Here is an 18541-nt window from a genome sequence, read left to right on the forward strand (position 1 = left end):
CCTCACTGCTGGGGGCCCTCCCCTCCGCTTCCCTTCGCCCACACCAGACTTACCAGCTGAACCCGGTTGCTCTCCATGCTGCCAGGCTGTGGTCCTGGCCATCTGTGTGCTGTGCTGTGGGTGTGTGCATGCACAGGCACTTATTGGCAACTTTATCAGCCATGTCAGCCAAAAAAAGCCAATTGCCAATACTGTTAATTTTCCTTATATCAGTGCCAATCCGATATAGGACCGATGTATTGGTGCACCTCTAAAGAAAACCACTCTACCCAATGAGACTTGGTACTCAGTCTAGAAAATCCCGTTAAGTATCTCTGTGATGCCTAGATTCAGTTCTCAACATACGGATTTGTGTCTTCAGAGATAACATCCTTGTTAACAGCAGTATATGAAAATGAGAGATAACAGACCTGATTATCTACCCATCAACCCTCTTATGTCTGCAAGTTTTGCAGAGTCAAGCCCTTACCTCTCTCTAAAAGTGCAAAGTTTCAAGACGTTAAATGAATAAAGACAGCCTAAGCACTCCGCTACTGTGTGTCATATTTGTGAATAGTCATTAATTATTATTTGTGCTAAGCATACATGATCTGGAAGTGCATGTGCATTCTTGGCACAGAGAGAGTTCCCCCAAGGTTCCCTGTGTGGTTTAATGTGACCGGTTTGCATGTCTGTGCTTTAGACATGTCAGGCCATGTCTACACTGCCTCTCTGCTGAACCTGGAACTGCCATGTAAAAACAAGTGCCATCCACTTTCTCCTGCTCTGGACATGCTCAACTGTGGCAGTTAGATAGCATAGAAAGTTTAGAGGGGTCCTGAGTACATGGCCATCCCCGCTCTAGGAAACTTTCTCAGCAAAATTTGAGAGCAGGGCTGAGGCAAGTACTCAGGATTTCTCTAAGTTGCCTGTGTTGCTAGCCTTGGATTATGAGGAGCAAGAGAAAATGAGGGTTGTTTCTCTGCAGCAATTCCTAATTTAATGGGATGGTAGTACAGACATGGCCTTGAAGAACAAGAGCATTGTCTTGACTAGGATTTTGGAAGTCTTTGATTAGGTCAAGCTATCTAACATCACATGTTTAAATACAAGCTGAAAGAAGACCAAAGAATGTGTCTTTGTCTATAAGTCTGACCAATAACATTTCATACCTAAAATAATTCTCTGACTTGTGTATTGCAGGAGTAGTTTCTCACTTGTATAAGTGACCACATTAGAAAAGCAATTATTCCTCTTTTTTTCAGTATCGAGGGGGCTGGTCTCAACCCCATTAGAGACATAAAACTCTAGCAAGGCGCTCTCTAATTCTCAAAATTGCTAAAACTTTCCTCCTGTTAGTGAATAATGAAAGATTTAGCTGGTATCCTTGCACATTGTAATTTGGTATCAGCTATTTGTATAATTTTGATGCTCCTTCCAGTGGAATATAGTCACGCTTTAATGTCATGGATACGGCTTCTATGCGTAACTCATTTTCCCTCTTCTCTTAGGAATTAAAGCAGGACATCTCTAGCTTTCGCTATGAAGTTCTTGACCTCCTGGGAAACAGGAAACCCCAGAGGAGGAGTTACTCCACCAGCAGCACAGAGGTCTCCCAAAAGGATGACGCAAATGAAGATGGTGCTGGAGAAAAAGCCAAAGCCAAGAGTGTGTCTTTCAGCATAGCCAACAAAAAAAAAGACTTTAATGTGTCAGCGCTCATTAAAACTATGTCTGGGATTGACATTCCAGTTGAGAAGCCAAAAAGCAATGGAATAAATAAGCGCTCCTTCGTCCGAAATGGGAATAGAGTTCAAAGGCTTTCAAGCTCCAAGAAAGAGTCCTTCAAGAGACTGGGCCTCCTGTTCTCCAAGATGAATGGACATCTCCCCGAGCCAAATTCAGAGCCTATGTACACTATTTCAGACGGAGTTATTCAGCCACATTACATGTGGCAAGACATTAAATATTCTCAGATTGATAAAGAGAGAGAAGAGAACTGTTCCAAAAGTGAAATTAACCTCAATGAGGTGGACTATAGTGGGAACATGAGACATACAGGACAGAGCAAGGAATGCCCTGTGGTCTGTACCAGCTCCCTTCACTGTGCTTCCAGTATTTGCTCCTCTAACTCCAAACTTATAGACTCAACAGAGGACGTGTTTGACTCATGGGGAGATGCTTGTGACTTGTTTATAAACCAATGGAAAGATGGGCAGGAAGATCATGTTACAACTCGGTTATAAGTAAACCTATTAAAACCTGCTATAGACCATAGCTCAATATTTGTAACTGTTTGCTATCACAGATGATTCAGAGTTAGGATTCCCTTTCAGTCCCTAGAAACCGGCATACAACTCTCATTATTTTGGTCTATTTTATAGCCACCTTTACCACATTTTATTTGCCTTTTTATACTCACAGAAGCTGAACTATTTAGTTGTTCTGGCTATTCATTTTAAAGAAGTGCAACACTAACCAGCAGAGGTGCAGCCTGACATTCCCTACCATTTGCCATGCTTTCCTCTTATGTGCTTTCTCTAAACCACAGGGTTTCCTTACCGATGCAGTCTGAGTCTTCAAATTCTGTGGGGCTCAGAGATGCTGGTGGCAGAGTAAAGGACCTGAAGAGCAGCTCTCTTTCTCCACGTTTCATCTGGTTAGCATTGTTGCTATTCCTCCCAGTATTTTGGCCATCTACTTATGTCACTGGTCACCAGTACCAGCTGATGGAAAGTAGCTTAACCAAATTGGAAGAGCTGTAAGAAGGGTTTTCCAGTTATAACTGGCCTTTTTCTTTTATTTAAGCAATACAATATCTGATTATTTCAGCAGCGTGTGGGTTCTTTTCAGGTTGTATATTATATTCTTATTGTAAATTATTGTTGACATGAGATATATTTATCACTCCATCAGTATTACACGTTCAGTTCTATGATTTGCATAAGTTCGTCACTGTTTTTCATTTGTCGGGTACTTTTAGAAACCCACCGGCATGCTAGGAGGGAAGAGTTACTTATTACTGAACACTGAAAGAGAAATGGAGCGGCTGCTCTACTTATTGGTTTTTGCATAGGGATGGGCGGGAGGGAGGCACCATCCAGGATCCAAATCCTCCTTCATGTGCTTGACATCCAGTCTGAAATACAGTCTGAATTTTACAAGCAGCTCCTATCTGTATAATAGGTTGCACCAAACCCCAGATCTGAGTCCTTTGAATTGTACAGGTAGTTGGACTTCATGCCTAAATGTTATGCTCTCTACTGCTGCATTAGCTTTTAGCTGTCTACAAATTCTGAAGAACTGGTGGTAATAGTGTTTTCAGGCAGGAAGCTGCTTTCCTGTTGTGTTACCAAGCTGTAAGAAAGATTGTCGTCTCTGCTCTCATTAATTGCGTTCCTTAAAACAAGTCAGAGCAACACCAGCCTGAAGTGTATTTCACAGCCTGGCCAACCCCATGCAGTTTCTTTTTTAGCTGCAGCCAAATTGAATGCAGCAGTAGAGGGTGTTTGTTTCCAGTAGGGCTAAAAAGTGCTAGGCGCTGCACAACCATAAAGAATGGCATTGCCTCATGCCAAAGAGCTTCACAACCTTAGAAAGATGAGCTGATGGACAGGACCACATACATGTGCTATAAGCAGTGATTCTGATAATGCAGCAACGCGTGCTTTCTTCTTCGTTTTTGCTGACACGTAGACCGTTGCCAGCAACCCCCTCAGCCTTGCCATTATTCGTCAGCCACTTTCTCGTAGGGATCAGGGTGGAAATAGGTGCTGAAGAAGCCAAGGGCAGTAGCATTGTAAATCGTCTCAGAAATGGTGTTCGCAGCATATGGGACAGCATGCAATATAGCACATTATTCATATATCAAGTATAAGAGGGCACAGGTGATCTATTATGGACATGCACTTAAAGGAAAGTGTCACTGGGTAATTCAGTAGGGGCATATATGGCTTTGCTCCTTCAAGGTGTTATGTGCCCTCTGGTCCTACTGAAGTGAATGGAAGTTGACACTGCCTGGCCTCTCTCAATCATGGCAGAATTAGCTGTTGCCATGAATTGGGCTGGGAAGTGTGTTGAGAAAGGATTTATTAATGTTTAAAGTGGCTGAGGCTCCTGCTGCTGCCAGTCTTTTTATGTTTCAGCTGAAAACTTGAGTGATACCAAGGCTCTCTGGCCTGGACTCTCGAGATGAAAACTCCCCTTGGAAGAGATGCTTGAATGCTCAAGCATGAAATATTTAGCCTGAGTTTTAAATATGATTTTCTCTTCTCTTATTAAGGAAAGTGACTCTGGCAGATGTTTCCTTTGGGCACACAGATGGCCTCCAGTGTCACAAGTAAGGTCACTGCTCACTCAGTTGTGTGCCCAAACCACAACCCTGGATCCCAGACCCAAGAGCTGTCAGACAGTCCCAGATAGAGACCTGAACTTGGCTGCTGATGGGACAAAGCAATTTCATGGGTATGAACACCTCAGGCTGCTGGAAAGGCTTAATACAGGTCTCAGACAGGACTTTGGGGCTGGAGGCCACCCTTGTTTTTCAGCAGGCTGAGCCAACGGTGCAAATGCAGAAATATACCCTCACTCCCTGCTTGCAGACTGCATTAGTCTAGCTAGCAGAGGACAAACTACAACCCTGATGCTGTCAGCTGTTGTGCTGACAAAGGGCTCAGCACTGTCTGTGAACCGGTATTTACTCGGCTGCAAGATGGAGGGGAGGGAAATGACATGGTTCCATGCACCTAACAGTGCAAAATCCCAGAGCAGAGGTAGTCTGCTGCTTATTCATAAACTAAGCCAGCCTCCCATCCTGCAAACCCAGCTATGCATTAGGATGACGTTGAGGGCAGATGGAAGGTAACTCCAGCAGGACCAATCCCAGGTTGAGACAAGAACGCTCTGAGACTCTCAAACCAGCCTGACAAAGCATTTTTCTGCATTTGAAAGAGCTACTAGCTGGAGGTAACGGTAATGTTGCAAATCACTTGATGCAGCTGTTAGTCACTTTATAACTTATGAACCTAATTCTGAATGGGTCCAGTCAGCCTTTGTGGTGTTTTCATGTAAGGCAAGTAGGAATGAAAGCAATACTGAGATGGCAACACAGATTACATCAGGAGCCTGGGCTGCAATCAGGGTTCACATCACTTTGATTGTGGGAGACTTAAATCCAGAAGGACAGCAAGCACGCCGCTGTTGGCCCTGATTGCAGCGTGCCATTCAAATGCAATCATCCGACATCAGTAAGCTCCAACATCAGGCACCGCAATGCAGTTGCCTCTTTCTACCTGTGCACAATGAGAATGCAACAGGCGCTTTCCCTTTGTTCTGTCCATAAAATGACAGAAAGGAACTGAGAGGCCGTTAGCTATATTAGTCTGAATTCAGGCAGAAGGCAGGGTAGGTTTTCACTTGATTTAGATGTGCACTTTATGCACAACTAAATCAGAGCATACATTTTCGTAGACAATAGGTTTACTTCATCAGATGCTGTTTCCACTGCTTACAAAAGCTTAGGCTTTGCATCTCTGATTTAGTTAGCCTAAGGTACAAATGTACCCTGCCTTCTCTGCCAGATAGGATCTGACAGACACATTTTAACACATTAGCTAACACTGTACACAAAAATCTATGTTAAAGTTATGTTGAGGGTGAGACGTATGTAATGTAGCCGTGGCTACTTGGCCTGGGTCTTCTGTGAGATTCTTTATGCTCAGATGTTAGCTCCAGCCATGGCAATTTAATACCAACCTTTCATTCTAAAGCAAACGTATGAGTAACGAAGGAAAAGACTTCCCTAGGCAAAATAACTAAATTCCGTTCAGTTCTTTATTTGTGTGTGACCCCTTTGAAATCTGTGGGTTTTACAAAAGCTGGTTGAAAAAAATGCCATCTTTATAGGAAATTGCCTGGGTGTGAGGGCAGGAGAAGGGGAACAGAATTGAAAGTTCCTCTGAAAAATTATGTCACCAGAACTGGAAACATGTATTTTAAAACTGGCTCAGTACAATTTTCGTTTCCAGTTCCTCAAAGAATGAAAATGTTCTGAACGAACTGAAATTTTCCACAAGAAAACGAATGGCTTGGTTGGAGGCATTTTGGTTGAAAAATATTTCAGCGAAGGAATTAATCTACCTCCAGATCGTACGTGGATGCGAGTGCAGGGGTTGGTGCGGTGTCTTTGGATGGTCGTGGTTGGGGATGAACCTGTGTGTTAGCGCTAGTTCCACAGTCACAGCCCTGCCCTGCCTGCTGTTAGTCTTTGTATTTCAACACCAACCCATAACACTTGCAAGGGAATGAAAAAATCTTTAGTTTGAAAGATCTTCAGGTTTCTTCTCACATGGGATGGCTGCACATCCTCCAAGCTGTACCATCTTTTCATCTAGCCTTTAAAGTGACCTATTCAATAAGGAATCACCACTCACAACACTACCAAGTTACACACAGATACAGTACTGTACATCAAGGAAAACTCGGAGTTGTCTGAACTCAGGTCAGAAATGAAGGAACCCTCTTCAGAAACAGGGACGTCCATAAACACACATCTTTGCAGACTGATTTAAATCATTCTCTTTATAAATGAATTCCACACACATTGGTAGATATGTAAATATCCATACAATTGTTACTGTGCTCTTAACATAGGAAGCGTATGAAGTGGTTAGGGCACAGGATTCGGAGTTGGAAATTCTTGGGTCTATTCCCAGCTTTGCCACTGACTCACTATGTGACCTTGGGCAAGTCACTTAGCCTCTTTATGCCTCAGTTTCCCCATCTGTAAAATAGGGATAATAATACTTACCTACCTCGTGGGGGGGGGGGTTGGGAATTGGTAATTGGAGGCTTAGTTAATTGGTAACGTTTGTAAGCACTTTCAGCTCCTCAGATTAAAGGCGCTATATACAGTAAGTGAATGATATTAGTAGCTGTAGGATGTACATTTATTTTCTTACAACTAATTCAGGTAAGAACTGATCTTTGTCAATTGTGACAGTTTTCAATGTAGAAAATAGCTTGATTATCCAGACAGGGGACCTAGGGAGATTTCTGCAATTGCTTGGTAACGAGAGCAGAGAGCCCTAGATGCCTAAACTCTGAACAACTTTGCTTTTGTGGATTTATGTCTCACCCTGAATGTTACTTTATTGTATTTATTTGTGTCCCATCCTCTTTTTCTAATGGTATATGTAATATACTTTTTAGCAGAAATAGCAAAGAAATGTAAATATTAAGACTTGTAATATTTAAGTAAATATATATATAAGAATATAAATATAAAACCTTACATTTTGAAGAGATTCAAACTGGTTAATGCACCAGACTTCTAGAAGTCAGGAGGGCTTCAGATACAACCTACCATTGATGCGTGTATCCATGGAAGGTAATTGAAGTAAGAATAGGAAAACTTTTTCTATGTATTATTAACTTCTTGATATTAGTATTTCCCCCCCATTGCTGGCAATGGGTATCCAAGTCAGAAAACCACCATTGTTGCCATGCAGGTGTCCCACATAATCAATAGCAACACGTATGGCAGCGCACCCAAAGGAAAGAGAATATCCATTTACTATGGGAGCTACATAACCTCTCTGCAGTATATTTAGGGATAAGATATACCAGACCAAGGTATGCAAGAAAACAGGCCTTTTACTCCCACTACTATCATGTAAATGGAGCTCACTTGTGTTCCTATGGTCAATGATAAATCTCCAGTCTCTTTCTTTTGGAGTAGACTCCGATTCTGAACCTCTCCTCACCGCATTGAAATGTACTCTGGCTGTTTATTGAACCAATGGAGTTATTTTCCTTCCCTACTCCCAAACATTGACATAGATTTATATGAGTATAGATTATATAACTTTTTTCTTTGGCTTTCATCTTGCACCCAAATTTTGTGGGCCTTACTCAGGGAAAAGTTCTGTTTGCAGCAGGAATTTGTGTACAATTGTTATAAGATTTGGCCCTTCATACCATCTTGCAGTATCAGCACCCCATGAATTCAAAGGAAGCGAACCGAGTGTTACATGGGAAGAATACAAAAGGTGCCGTTTGCCGTCATTTTGGAGAAGCATGGAAAACCACCAGCTGTTTCATGAGCTTTCTAGAATTCTTTGCCTTTGATTGGCTAATCGCCCTCTTGCGATAACTCCTCGCACAATTTCAGTATTTCAACTTTTCTGGTCTCAGACCAGAATCCAGAAAAAACAAACAAAAATTAAAATAAAATGGACTACTTGTGTAAAATTACCTAAAGGAGGTTGAATTCTGGTGAAATTATTGGGTCAGTTACCCTTGTAGCCAACAGTTAAGTTGTTACAGTACACTACCATTATCAGAAATATACATTTTAATGAGGCGGCAATGTACAGATCCAAAGTCTTAATTTCCAAAGACATGTGTTGGCCACTCTCGAGTTTACAGTTAAATGTGGAAACTGTCAAATACTACTTTTAAAAATTATTTGGATGGATTTATTTTAGCACATGGCAAAACTGTGAACCATTTGGGATTAAAGGATTAAAGGCATTGCTTAACATCAACAACCCGCCCCTTCGGTCCATTTGCAAGACTGGGGTTCCGTGGATATCAAATATCACTAGGGTACTACAGCCCTATGTCAGAAAAGGACAACTGAAGCATATTGAAGCAGAAAGACATCCAGAAAAAAACCTGCAACTCCCAAATGCAAAATGGAGAAATTAATTAGAAGCAGTGAGATGACAGTGAATAAACCACCTCAGCAATGAGACTTGTAAAATAATGCACTACCAAAATAGTCTATAGTAGACTATAGAAAGACTATAGGACATGTGCTCCTTGACACTCCAATACTATAATAGGGTCATAGAAAATTAGGGTTGGAAGGGACCTCAGAAGGTCACATCTAGTCCAATCCCCTGCTCAAAGCAGGACCATCCCCAACTAGATCATCCCAGCCAAGGCTTTGTCTAGCCAGGTCTTAAAAACCTCCAAGGTTGGAGTGTCCACCACATCTCTGGGTACCTATTCCAGTGCTCTACTACCCCGCTAGTGATAAAGTTTTTCCTCATATCTAACCTAAACTTCCCTTCCTGCAATCTGAGCCCATTGCTCCTTGTTCTGTCATCTGCCACCACTGAGAACAGTCCAGCTCCATCCTCTTTAGACCCCACCTTCAGGTAGTTGACAGCTGCTATTAACTGCTCCCCCCCACCCTCCATCAGTCTTTTCTTGAGACTAAATAAGCCCAGATCTCTCAGCCTCCCCTCATACATCATGTGCCCCAGAACCATTTTCACTGCCCTCCACTGGACTCTCTCCTATTTGTCCATGTTGTTTCTGGAGTGTGGGGGGGGAGAGGGGGGCAAAAACTAGACCCAGTGCTCCACCTGTGGCCTCACCAGGCCACATTTACCTTAAAAAGGACCTTTTTTGTTCCATGTGAACTAACCCACTTTTCACATTATTTGCTTGATTTTTCTTTACGAAAGAGCTACACTCGCTTCCTGATTTTAGACAGAGTCATACAAGGGTAAAACGGAGTTTTCCTTTTTATTCATCATGCATTTTTCCCTGTAGGAATGATTAATGTCCTAAGTCATGATGTGGAAGGATTCTTCTTGAGATAGAGCCTTTTATCTATAGCTGCATTTGAAATATGGTGAAATGGAATACAATCCTTATCTTCAGATCATTTGATACTTCTTTTTACTCCACAGGAAACTCTCTCCTTTGACTTAAGGCGTGCAAACCCAACCAAAAAGACTAACAAAACAAAACAAACCCTGATAAAGTGGCTTGAACAATGTTTTTGTTAGAAGTGACCTTTAAAGTGATATCCAGAAAGCTTCCAAAGATCAAGCTATAGTGAAGGTGAGCAGCTATTTAAAACAGCACCTCCCACGTTCTTTAAACACCACCTTGGTAAACAGTGTGTTTGTTTGTCCACCTTCACATCGGTAGCATGAGCTGAACTACAAGATGCAATTCTTCAGACATAACAGAGATGCCAATCTTTCCTAGAGCAATTAGCTAATAAAACACTGTGAAATCTTTAGGCAACCGAATTCAAAAGATATGCCTTTTTGAATTTTTAAAGTTGCTGTTTTGAAGCAAGGGGCTTCCTTTGTGGTGGACTGTGTAGTTTCATCTATCAGCTGTTAATTAGGTTTATAGGACATAGTTTGGGAATTGCAAGCAGTTGGTGTTGGAAAGGGCAAAGATTGCGATTGAGATTTCCGTTTTCTGTTTTCATACATGGCAGGTCCAAAGGAAAGGCTTATTCCGCAGCCACACTTCCATTTTGCATTGACTTTAATGTTAAATTGCCTCTTCCCAGGGCTTAACCATAGAGAGGATTTGGAATCTGAGCACATTTATTTTAATGGCATTTTACCCCACAGGACTTAAAAAGAGAGGTTGAGAAAGTAGTTTGCTTTTTGAAGTTTTATCCAAAATCATAATGTACCTTTTTCAGGCAAAATACCCAGCAGAGATGGGAGGAATCATACATAGGTAACACTGAGTGAGGGCCTCAACATTTGGACCCTCAATTGTAGCCTTCTTGCAAACAAACACCCATGCCTCGCTTCGTGTCATCAACTTTTCTACTTGCATATTTTCAGTCAGCAGTGCAAACTCCATACCATTCCCAACCATGACATGTACAAATGAAGAGAAATGATGTACATAATAAATCTATTTATTTTATGTGTATTTTTAGCTTAATTGTAAACTGACAACAAATAAAAAGCATTTACTTTTTTCCCAAGAAATGTATGCCTATTGAAATTCAAGGTGTTTCTACCTTTTCAGATGTAACATTTCCAGCTGCCTATTGATAATAAACATTTATGAACAGTAATAGATCTAGCACAGTATAATCTTTGCCATGTTCAAAGGAACCTTTCTAAAGGCTCTACACACACCCCATTTCTCTCTGGTGTATTGTCATGGAGAGAACTCAAGGGGCCTGATCATATAGGGACTCATGCAGGTGCTTGGTTTTAAGAAATGAGCAGTCCTCACCTGTCTTCAATGGGACTAACAGTTAAGACTATGTCAGTCTTTATGGACCTAAATATATATTTTCTGGGTATATTAGAAAAGTCATGAACTTTGGGCCTAATAGCACCTGAAGCTTTAATGAGCTGTTTTTGCTACGCCAATATAAAAGTAATGGGAAGCCCATAATAAGTAGGCTCTGGAATGAACCTACTGGAAAATAAAGGCTTGTGTTTTCTTGAATTAGACAAGGGTACCATCTAGGAAGATAAATATCAGTGTGTCCTGAATTCTACAGTTACTTGGATAAAATGGAAGCAATAAGTGAAATTTAAGGGACATGTTCCCCCCCCCCCCCGCATAGTATGCTTCATTAACTTTTGCAGTCTGGGAAAGAGAAAAATAAGGTTTTAAATATATTTAAGAGGAAAATGCTAATTATTTTAAGAAGCTAAAGAAAGGGAATTCAAAGAAATACTTAAACATACCCCTTACACACTAGAAAATCTGAAAACCCAGAGATAAAATATACGAAGTACTGATGTCATTTGGATCTTGTTCCAGAAGTGGGAGTCCAAGCATACATCAAAATACTGTATAGGAATTTTCCCATCTTAGTTTCTAACTAGATAGCAGGCACCTTTGCTCAGTCAGGATAACATACAATGCAAAATGCAATTGAAAAAATGCCTGGTAGCAATGTTACATCCATAAAATTTGCACTTTCTGGAAAGTGACATGCATTTCAAGTTTATGAAGATAAATTCATTACAAGATACAAAAGCTGTCACCTTGGAATGATATAACAGCATCCAGAAAGATATTATTCTCTTTTAAAATCAGACATAGCAGTTATTTTACATGTTTGAAGAAAACATTGAAGCAGGTAGGGATGGAAACAAGAGAGGGGACAAAAAAGAAAGCAAGCTACAGAGACAAAGAGGTTTAAATCATTTCCTGTCACAAGGGTCTTCTCTTCTCCATCTTTGTACCAGCATCTGGTAGCTATATCAACTACCTTGTAAAAACAGATACAAACTGATGGGTACAAGTATCAGTACAGAAGTATGGCATCCCAGCTCCCTGGAGTTAGTAGCAAAATATCCACCTACATAAGCGAAGCCTAGATTTCATCTCTGATCTAATCATCCCATTGGACATGCTCAAATAGACACCAGTGAAATACATAAGAGATCGAAGCTGCAACATTTAAATCCAGATCCCAGTTTTGGATAGCCCATAATTCAGCTCCAAGATTTGTAGCTTTCACTACTCTAATAAAAGGAGCTACTTAGAAAATATGGATATTTGGATCTAGACTCTTGGTTGGGGTACCTTTATCAAAATGACTTTTACATAATATCAATGAGGGACTGAATATCATCAAAAGCATTCATAGTGATAACAGAAAACCTAAAAATGAAGGCTTGGAAAGAAGAACAGGCAGCAACTGAATGAGAAATGAAGCTTTCTGTAGGACCTCTGGCTTAGTGTTACTGTACGATGAGGTTGCAGGGAAAAGGGCTGTAGTCTGACCCTTAGCCGTTTCACCAGTATCTCATATTGCTGTCAGGCAGAATTACAAAGGACTTTTTCAGCAGTATTAAATGATAATTATCTTTAATAATAAATGAATTTTACAATTGGATGATTCCATAAAATATGTTCCACTAGTCTCCATCACAAGGTCCTCCATTGAAATGGGACCAGAGCTATTATTTTTGATGAAAAAAGAACTTCCTAAATGCAACTAAATGTCTTGCCTGAGCAGGTACCTCCAAGGTACATTGGCAAAAACCCAAAATGACACTTTAGATTTATATTAGTGTAATAAGATCCAAATGTAGCTCTCAGAGCCTGCTAATTGGTCAAACCCATTTAAGTGCCCCAGCTACAGGTAACAGGTATTTCTAAGAAAGTCCATAGCCTGCTCACAAATATTTGCAGTAGTTTCAGCAGCTGGCACTGGCCTCCCATACAAGCAAGGCAAGACTTTTCCATGTTGATTGCTTTTATTTGCATTTCAGTAACAGAGATACCAACCCAAGCTTGGATCTGAATTTTCTTAAGGATCAAGGAATCAAAACTCATGGCAGAGGTGATATCTTATTAGACCAACTAGATCTTTGAATAAAAATTCTTTATTTACAAGCTTTCAGGCATAGGCACCCTTCATCAGGCATAGGAGATTGCAAAGATTGTTAAAGTTCTCCTAGGTAGAAATAAAAATTCATATTTCACAGGATAGCTGAAGATTTGGAACAGTTCATTTGTGCAAATTAGGCTCAGAGAAAAGTTGGAAAAGTCTTTTTACCTCACAGTTGTCTAGTGGCAAGTAGGGTGTAGAACCATGTTTCCTTCTGGTTATGATGTGTCATATTTCACAGAAGAGTGAGTGGAAAGATGGAATGGGCTCCTGGGCAGGAATTTCTTTAGGATCAAAGATGTTCACATTCAGAGGGCTATTTATGCCAATACAACTGCAGAGTGGTTGAATGGTCATTTACTACAGGTCTTCTGCCTTAAATACCAAGTGAGAGCAAGAGCAACTTGGTCAGTACCTATTTAAATGAATAATCTCTCCACTCCTAGATTATGCTGGAGGGAAAAAAAAAGCCATCCCCATGTAACTCAAAATACACTATTCCCACATTAAACTTAGCCACTCATTTAAAAAAATTCAGTGCAATGGCATGTACTTCAGAAAGTGCAAAGTGAAGAGTCCAAAGGAAAATAAATTGAGAGAGAGAGAGTGTAGAAATCAATACTAATAGATAGGGATCTACCTAAGTTGACATGAGAACAGGATTTTTGTGGCCTGCTCAGTGTGCAGAGCAATTTCACAGGCATTTCACAAGAGCCCTGCCTCATGCCATTGATTGGCAGATGGGGCCCCAGCAGCCCTGCCCTTCACTGTGGATTGGTGGAAGGCACCTTCACTCAGTTTGTCACTACTGCTTTTTTTGGTTAATTTCACAGAAAATCATGGCCAACACCAGATTTCCTGGTAATAGTGGACCATCACCGACAATGCTGTTTTTCGTGGTTTCTATGAAATCTATGGAACTGCAATTTAGGTAGGTCCCTACTTATAAAGTTACTGTGCCTTCCTACTCAAAACAGTTGAGGTCATTTAGATTTGCAGCCCAACACCCCAAGCACTGTCAGCATTATTTGCACTTTCTGCTTGCCAGCAAAAGGAGCATTGTGGTAATGAAATCTTGCACGAGTCTTCCTCCATTTGGGGTGGTCCTGGGTGATAGGCTCCCGTGAGTTGATGTTGATCAAGGGTTGATGATCTGCAAGGTTCTCGATACTTTGAAACCTGACGATGACAACAGGAGATGGAAAAGCAGAAGTGGCAGAAATAACGTGTTGCAGACCGAATCAAGAGTCCAGAGCTGGCCACCATGAACAGAAACACATGCCCAAGGTGCAACAGTGCCTATCAATCCTGTATCAGCCTCGTTAGCCATCTTCGGACCCACAAATAAAGCAATCATGGAAGACAGTTATCCTCAACTGCAAGAGATTGCTGATATATAATCAAACATATCTTAAACTAAGTCAATCATTTGGGTGACATCAATTTCTAAAAAGAGCCTGAGCACTTCCAGACAGACCCCCAAGATCCATCAGCACTGTGAAAGAGTGGGAAAGGATCCTGCAAATGGCCTTGCTGCAACTCTCCTAGCCTCTGAAAGAGCGGCCAGTTTGAAAGGGTTCACCGGTACAATGCATCTCTACAGGCTGGGAAGATTAGAGACAAGAACATCAGTGATCACCAGATGCAGCTGTCACTCGGGTACCTGGCTGCATGGTAACATAGGTTAGATGCCCTCTGAGCAGACATGTATTTTCTGAAATTTTAAACAGAGGATGTGGGACCTCTAAAATATTCCTGACAGTTATAGCAAACAAAGTAAAAGACCACAGCATTTTGGTGTTGGTCTCTTTAAATTCTTCCATCGCTAATACAAACAACCATTATCCAAGCTGTCAGTGCCTTACTAATACAAAACGCTGCAGTTTTGTTTAGTGATCAAGCTAAATGCTTGATTAAACTAAATGCTTGGGGCTTCTCCCTCAGTTTGGGGATCACCTACCGCTTATCTGCCCTGTGGTTTCCCCTTAGGTCATCCCATTCAAATTAGGTGGAGACCCACATCCCTTTATCTTATGACCAGGGATTTAGCTGTCATTTAACAGTGATTCACTGGACTTACCTTAGGAAGTCTGCCTTCATCTCAGTACATATAACTCTGCCCTCTCAGATGCAATGATAGTGGTAACCAGTGACAGTCTGCCTTCACAAGAGACAGTGAATGTTACTTTAGGATAGAATCATAGGGTCATAGGCGAACTCAAGGGTTATCTAGTCCAACTCCATGCACAGATGCAGGATTTGCTATTCCTAAACCATCCTAGACAGCTTCCTAGCCAGGCCACTGGATAGGAAGCAGTTCCATTATCCTATAGCTTTTGCAACAGAAGCGTTATGGAGGGAAGCATTACTGAGACAACACACCATAAAGCAACAGGCAATCTCTACATGCTGCCTTACCTGACTTCTCTGCAGTCACGTGGAATCCAGCTAATTAGAGACCCACATTTATAAACTGAATTAATACTTATATTAAGGATCAGCCAGTTTTATAAAACAGCCTGACTACTTTACACCTCTGGGAGGCCTGTCTGATACCCTTCCTCACCCAGTTCAAACCATGATAGACAACGGCTCCCAAAAGGGGGCAAAGTAGACTGGATTATTTTTTTCAGAAAGCTAACTCCTCACCCCCAATGTTTCCAGGAACTCAAGAGATACATAAAACATTATTTTTTCCTTTTAATATTCCATACATCCAGAGTAACACATCTGAATAAAATAACTCCTGAAATGTCCATGCTTCCACAAGCTCACACCTATCTACTGGCTTGCACAGAGACCGTTGCTATTAAAAGGAAAAAAAAATAATCCCAGGAGCTCTACCAACCGCATCACTTTTTGCTTTTCTGTTAATAGAATCCAAAGTGAGAAGGCATTGTATGACTCTTCTACAGACACTAAAGCCTCTAGAGTCATCTGTAGAGAATTAAGCCAGTTTATTTTCATGCACACATTGGGCTGTGCGTTTAGTGTAATCGGAGTAACTGTGGAACAGAAAAAAAAAAGGTTACATGGGTAGTAGTCACTGGACGCATCATTTCCTACATACATGCACACAACATGTTGGGTGTTTTGTTGTTCCTTGCTCCCATGACTAATCTACGTAAAAGGAGAAGCTTACTACTATGACCAAGTGATGCTTAGTCCTTTGGCTCAAGCGTAGGTTGTGGCATCAAAGGCTTCAGGTTTAATTTTCCCAGACAATAGAAAAAGGGAGGTCAGATTGCAAGGAAAAATAGGTCTGCTATTTTGTCCAACAACTATTAAGGATTGCTAAATCAGTCCTAGGTTATAACGCATGAGGGCTGTGGCAGCACAGTAGGGGGCACTAGTATGCAGAGCCAGCCACTTCACTGTGCAGGCCCAAAAACATTGCTTCAGGAGTCTCCCATGGGGTGTCTACAGCTGGCTGTCCTGCTAACTGGAGAATACCTGCAAGCATGGGGTAATGCTGCCACCACACAGGCACTGGTTTGTTAGGGCTCTGTGCAGCCAGAGGCGCACAGACCCTGCAAACCTTGGGGTTGCTTTGCCCACAGATAATATTTCTGGGTGCCTCTTTCAGCCTGAAGCATCCCAAGATAATATCAGGTAGGACTGAGGGAACAAACAGGCAAGCTCCACTGGCCAAGATGGGAGCAAAAAGGCCTGTTTCTCCCACCTCCGGAGTACCACAGCAAGGCATGCTGTTACCCTTATTGATCAGGGGGAGGGAACGGGGGGGGGGCATGGAACAAGAAAGTCAGAATACACTTTGAGCAAACATAAATCAGAGTCTTAAAACAGTCTTGGATATAATAATCCTTTTAAAACTGGCCTAGACATAAATCCTAATTTCTGGCTAGTTTCCAAGTCTTTACTTGCAGAAAGTTACCCAGGCAGCAGCCTGGAGGCACACTGCTTGTTGCTTTCCAAAATGCCCACTGCCAGAAAAAATGCGTTCCCCTTGGCCAAGTCACCTGGTTGACCACCCTGAACCAAAAAGAATGCAAGAGCCATCTGCCTGGAATGACCCAAGTAATAGAGAGCGTAAGCAAGAGATTTCTTCACAGTGGTCATAATCCATGTGCATGTGTGGTAGCAGGGATGGGGAGAGGGAAATAGGAAACCTGAACACCAAGCTTGTGAAAATTCACTAAACAATGGCAAATCTGAGTTATGACTGTTTTGTGATTCAAGAAAAACCATATTTAAAATACTCTAGGAATTTTTAATAGATCCCATCGTCAGTAAAATTTGACAGAAAGTTTAGACCAAAGTAAGTCATTCTGTTCTACGGTTTATGTATGCATGGTTATTTATGATAGAAACAGCTTGTGTTCAAGTCTCCCATACAGGAAGGGGGTAGGGTGGGATGGAGAGCTTCACTGGAGCAGGAGCGCAGGATTAAAAAAATAACAATAATTAAAAAAAAAAAAATCACAGGAGCCAATAGGGGGCCAATGTCATATCTGGACTATCTTCCAACTTTTTATCTTTGATGTGTGTGTGCACACTTGGTTATAAGATTGACAATTGCAGGTTGGGACGTTCAAAGTGTAGTAAGATTCAAGAGCTGAAATCTTTGAAGCTGGCTAAGGGATATGAATTCCCAAACACTATCAAAATTTACAAGGACAAAGATTGGATACCAAACCCTCCAGTTGGCTACGAAGGTCTCAGCCAGCATGTCACAGGACAGCCAGTGCTTCTCATTTTTGAACTTGTAGTACAGCTAAAGGCAAACAATAGCAAAATCCAGTTATGTGACTATCCAAGTGCCCTGCAGTATCAGAGCTTCGAAGTCGAAGCATTACTATGATTTAATGCAAAAAGGCAGCTACTTGCAGCTTCAGTTCAAAGACTGAAAAGCATCGATAATGGCAAGTATCTTTAGAAACAAACAAAAAAAAAGTTTAAGCCTACTCAGCTTCAAAAGAGCCATAAAACAATTAATATTCCTTCTGGTGCTTGAACAATCCTATACTCTAAGCTTGCTTGTTCAGGTATTGAACTGAGGTATTAGCTTATCCCATACGTTTGAAAGCAATTGTGCTTTTTTGGAGTTTTTCGTAAAGCAACAAAACTGAGGGAGGGAAGAAATGAGATTTCTGTGGGTTGTGGCTAAGAGGTACATTTTTAAAATACCCTTCTTAGTTTTGAAATACTAACCCTCTGTCCTCCATCTTCATTTAAAATATAAAAACAAAAACCTTTTAGATGCCTTGTAGGATCTACAAGATCCTCCCCCAGGGGGGGCAGGGGGAGAGGGATTTGACAGTGGGGGTCTATTACAGACCCCCCAACCAAGAGGAGGAGCTGGACAGGGAATTTTCAGGTCAGCTTGCAGAGGCACTAAAATCAAGGGATGTAGTGGTCATGGGCGATTTTAATTACCCAGACATCTGCTGGGAGGAGCAGTCAGCC

The 18541-nt window shown here is 41.4% G+C and overlaps 1 protein-coding gene across 1 annotated transcript in view; it reads left to right on the top strand.

Moving 5' to 3' along the window:
• TRPC5 (transient receptor potential cation channel subfamily C member 5) overlaps positions 1-6750 on the top strand; it is a 156293-nt gene extending 149543 nt beyond the window's left edge. The window contains exon 10 of the mRNA XM_019521044.1: positions 1491-6750. Within this exon, the coding sequence (XP_019376589.1) occupies positions 1491-2225 (735 nt within the window). The 3' untranslated portion in view covers positions 2226-6750. The remainder of the gene's footprint in view (positions 1-1490) is intronic.
• Positions 6751-18541: the final 11791 nt, after the last annotated feature.

This window comes from Gavialis gangeticus, unplaced genomic scaffold (assembly GCF_001723915.1).
Source record: "Gavialis gangeticus isolate Ggan-Ray unplaced genomic scaffold, GavGan_comp1, whole genome shotgun sequence".
NCBI lineage: Eukaryota > Metazoa > Chordata > Crocodylia > Gavialidae > Gavialis > Gavialis gangeticus.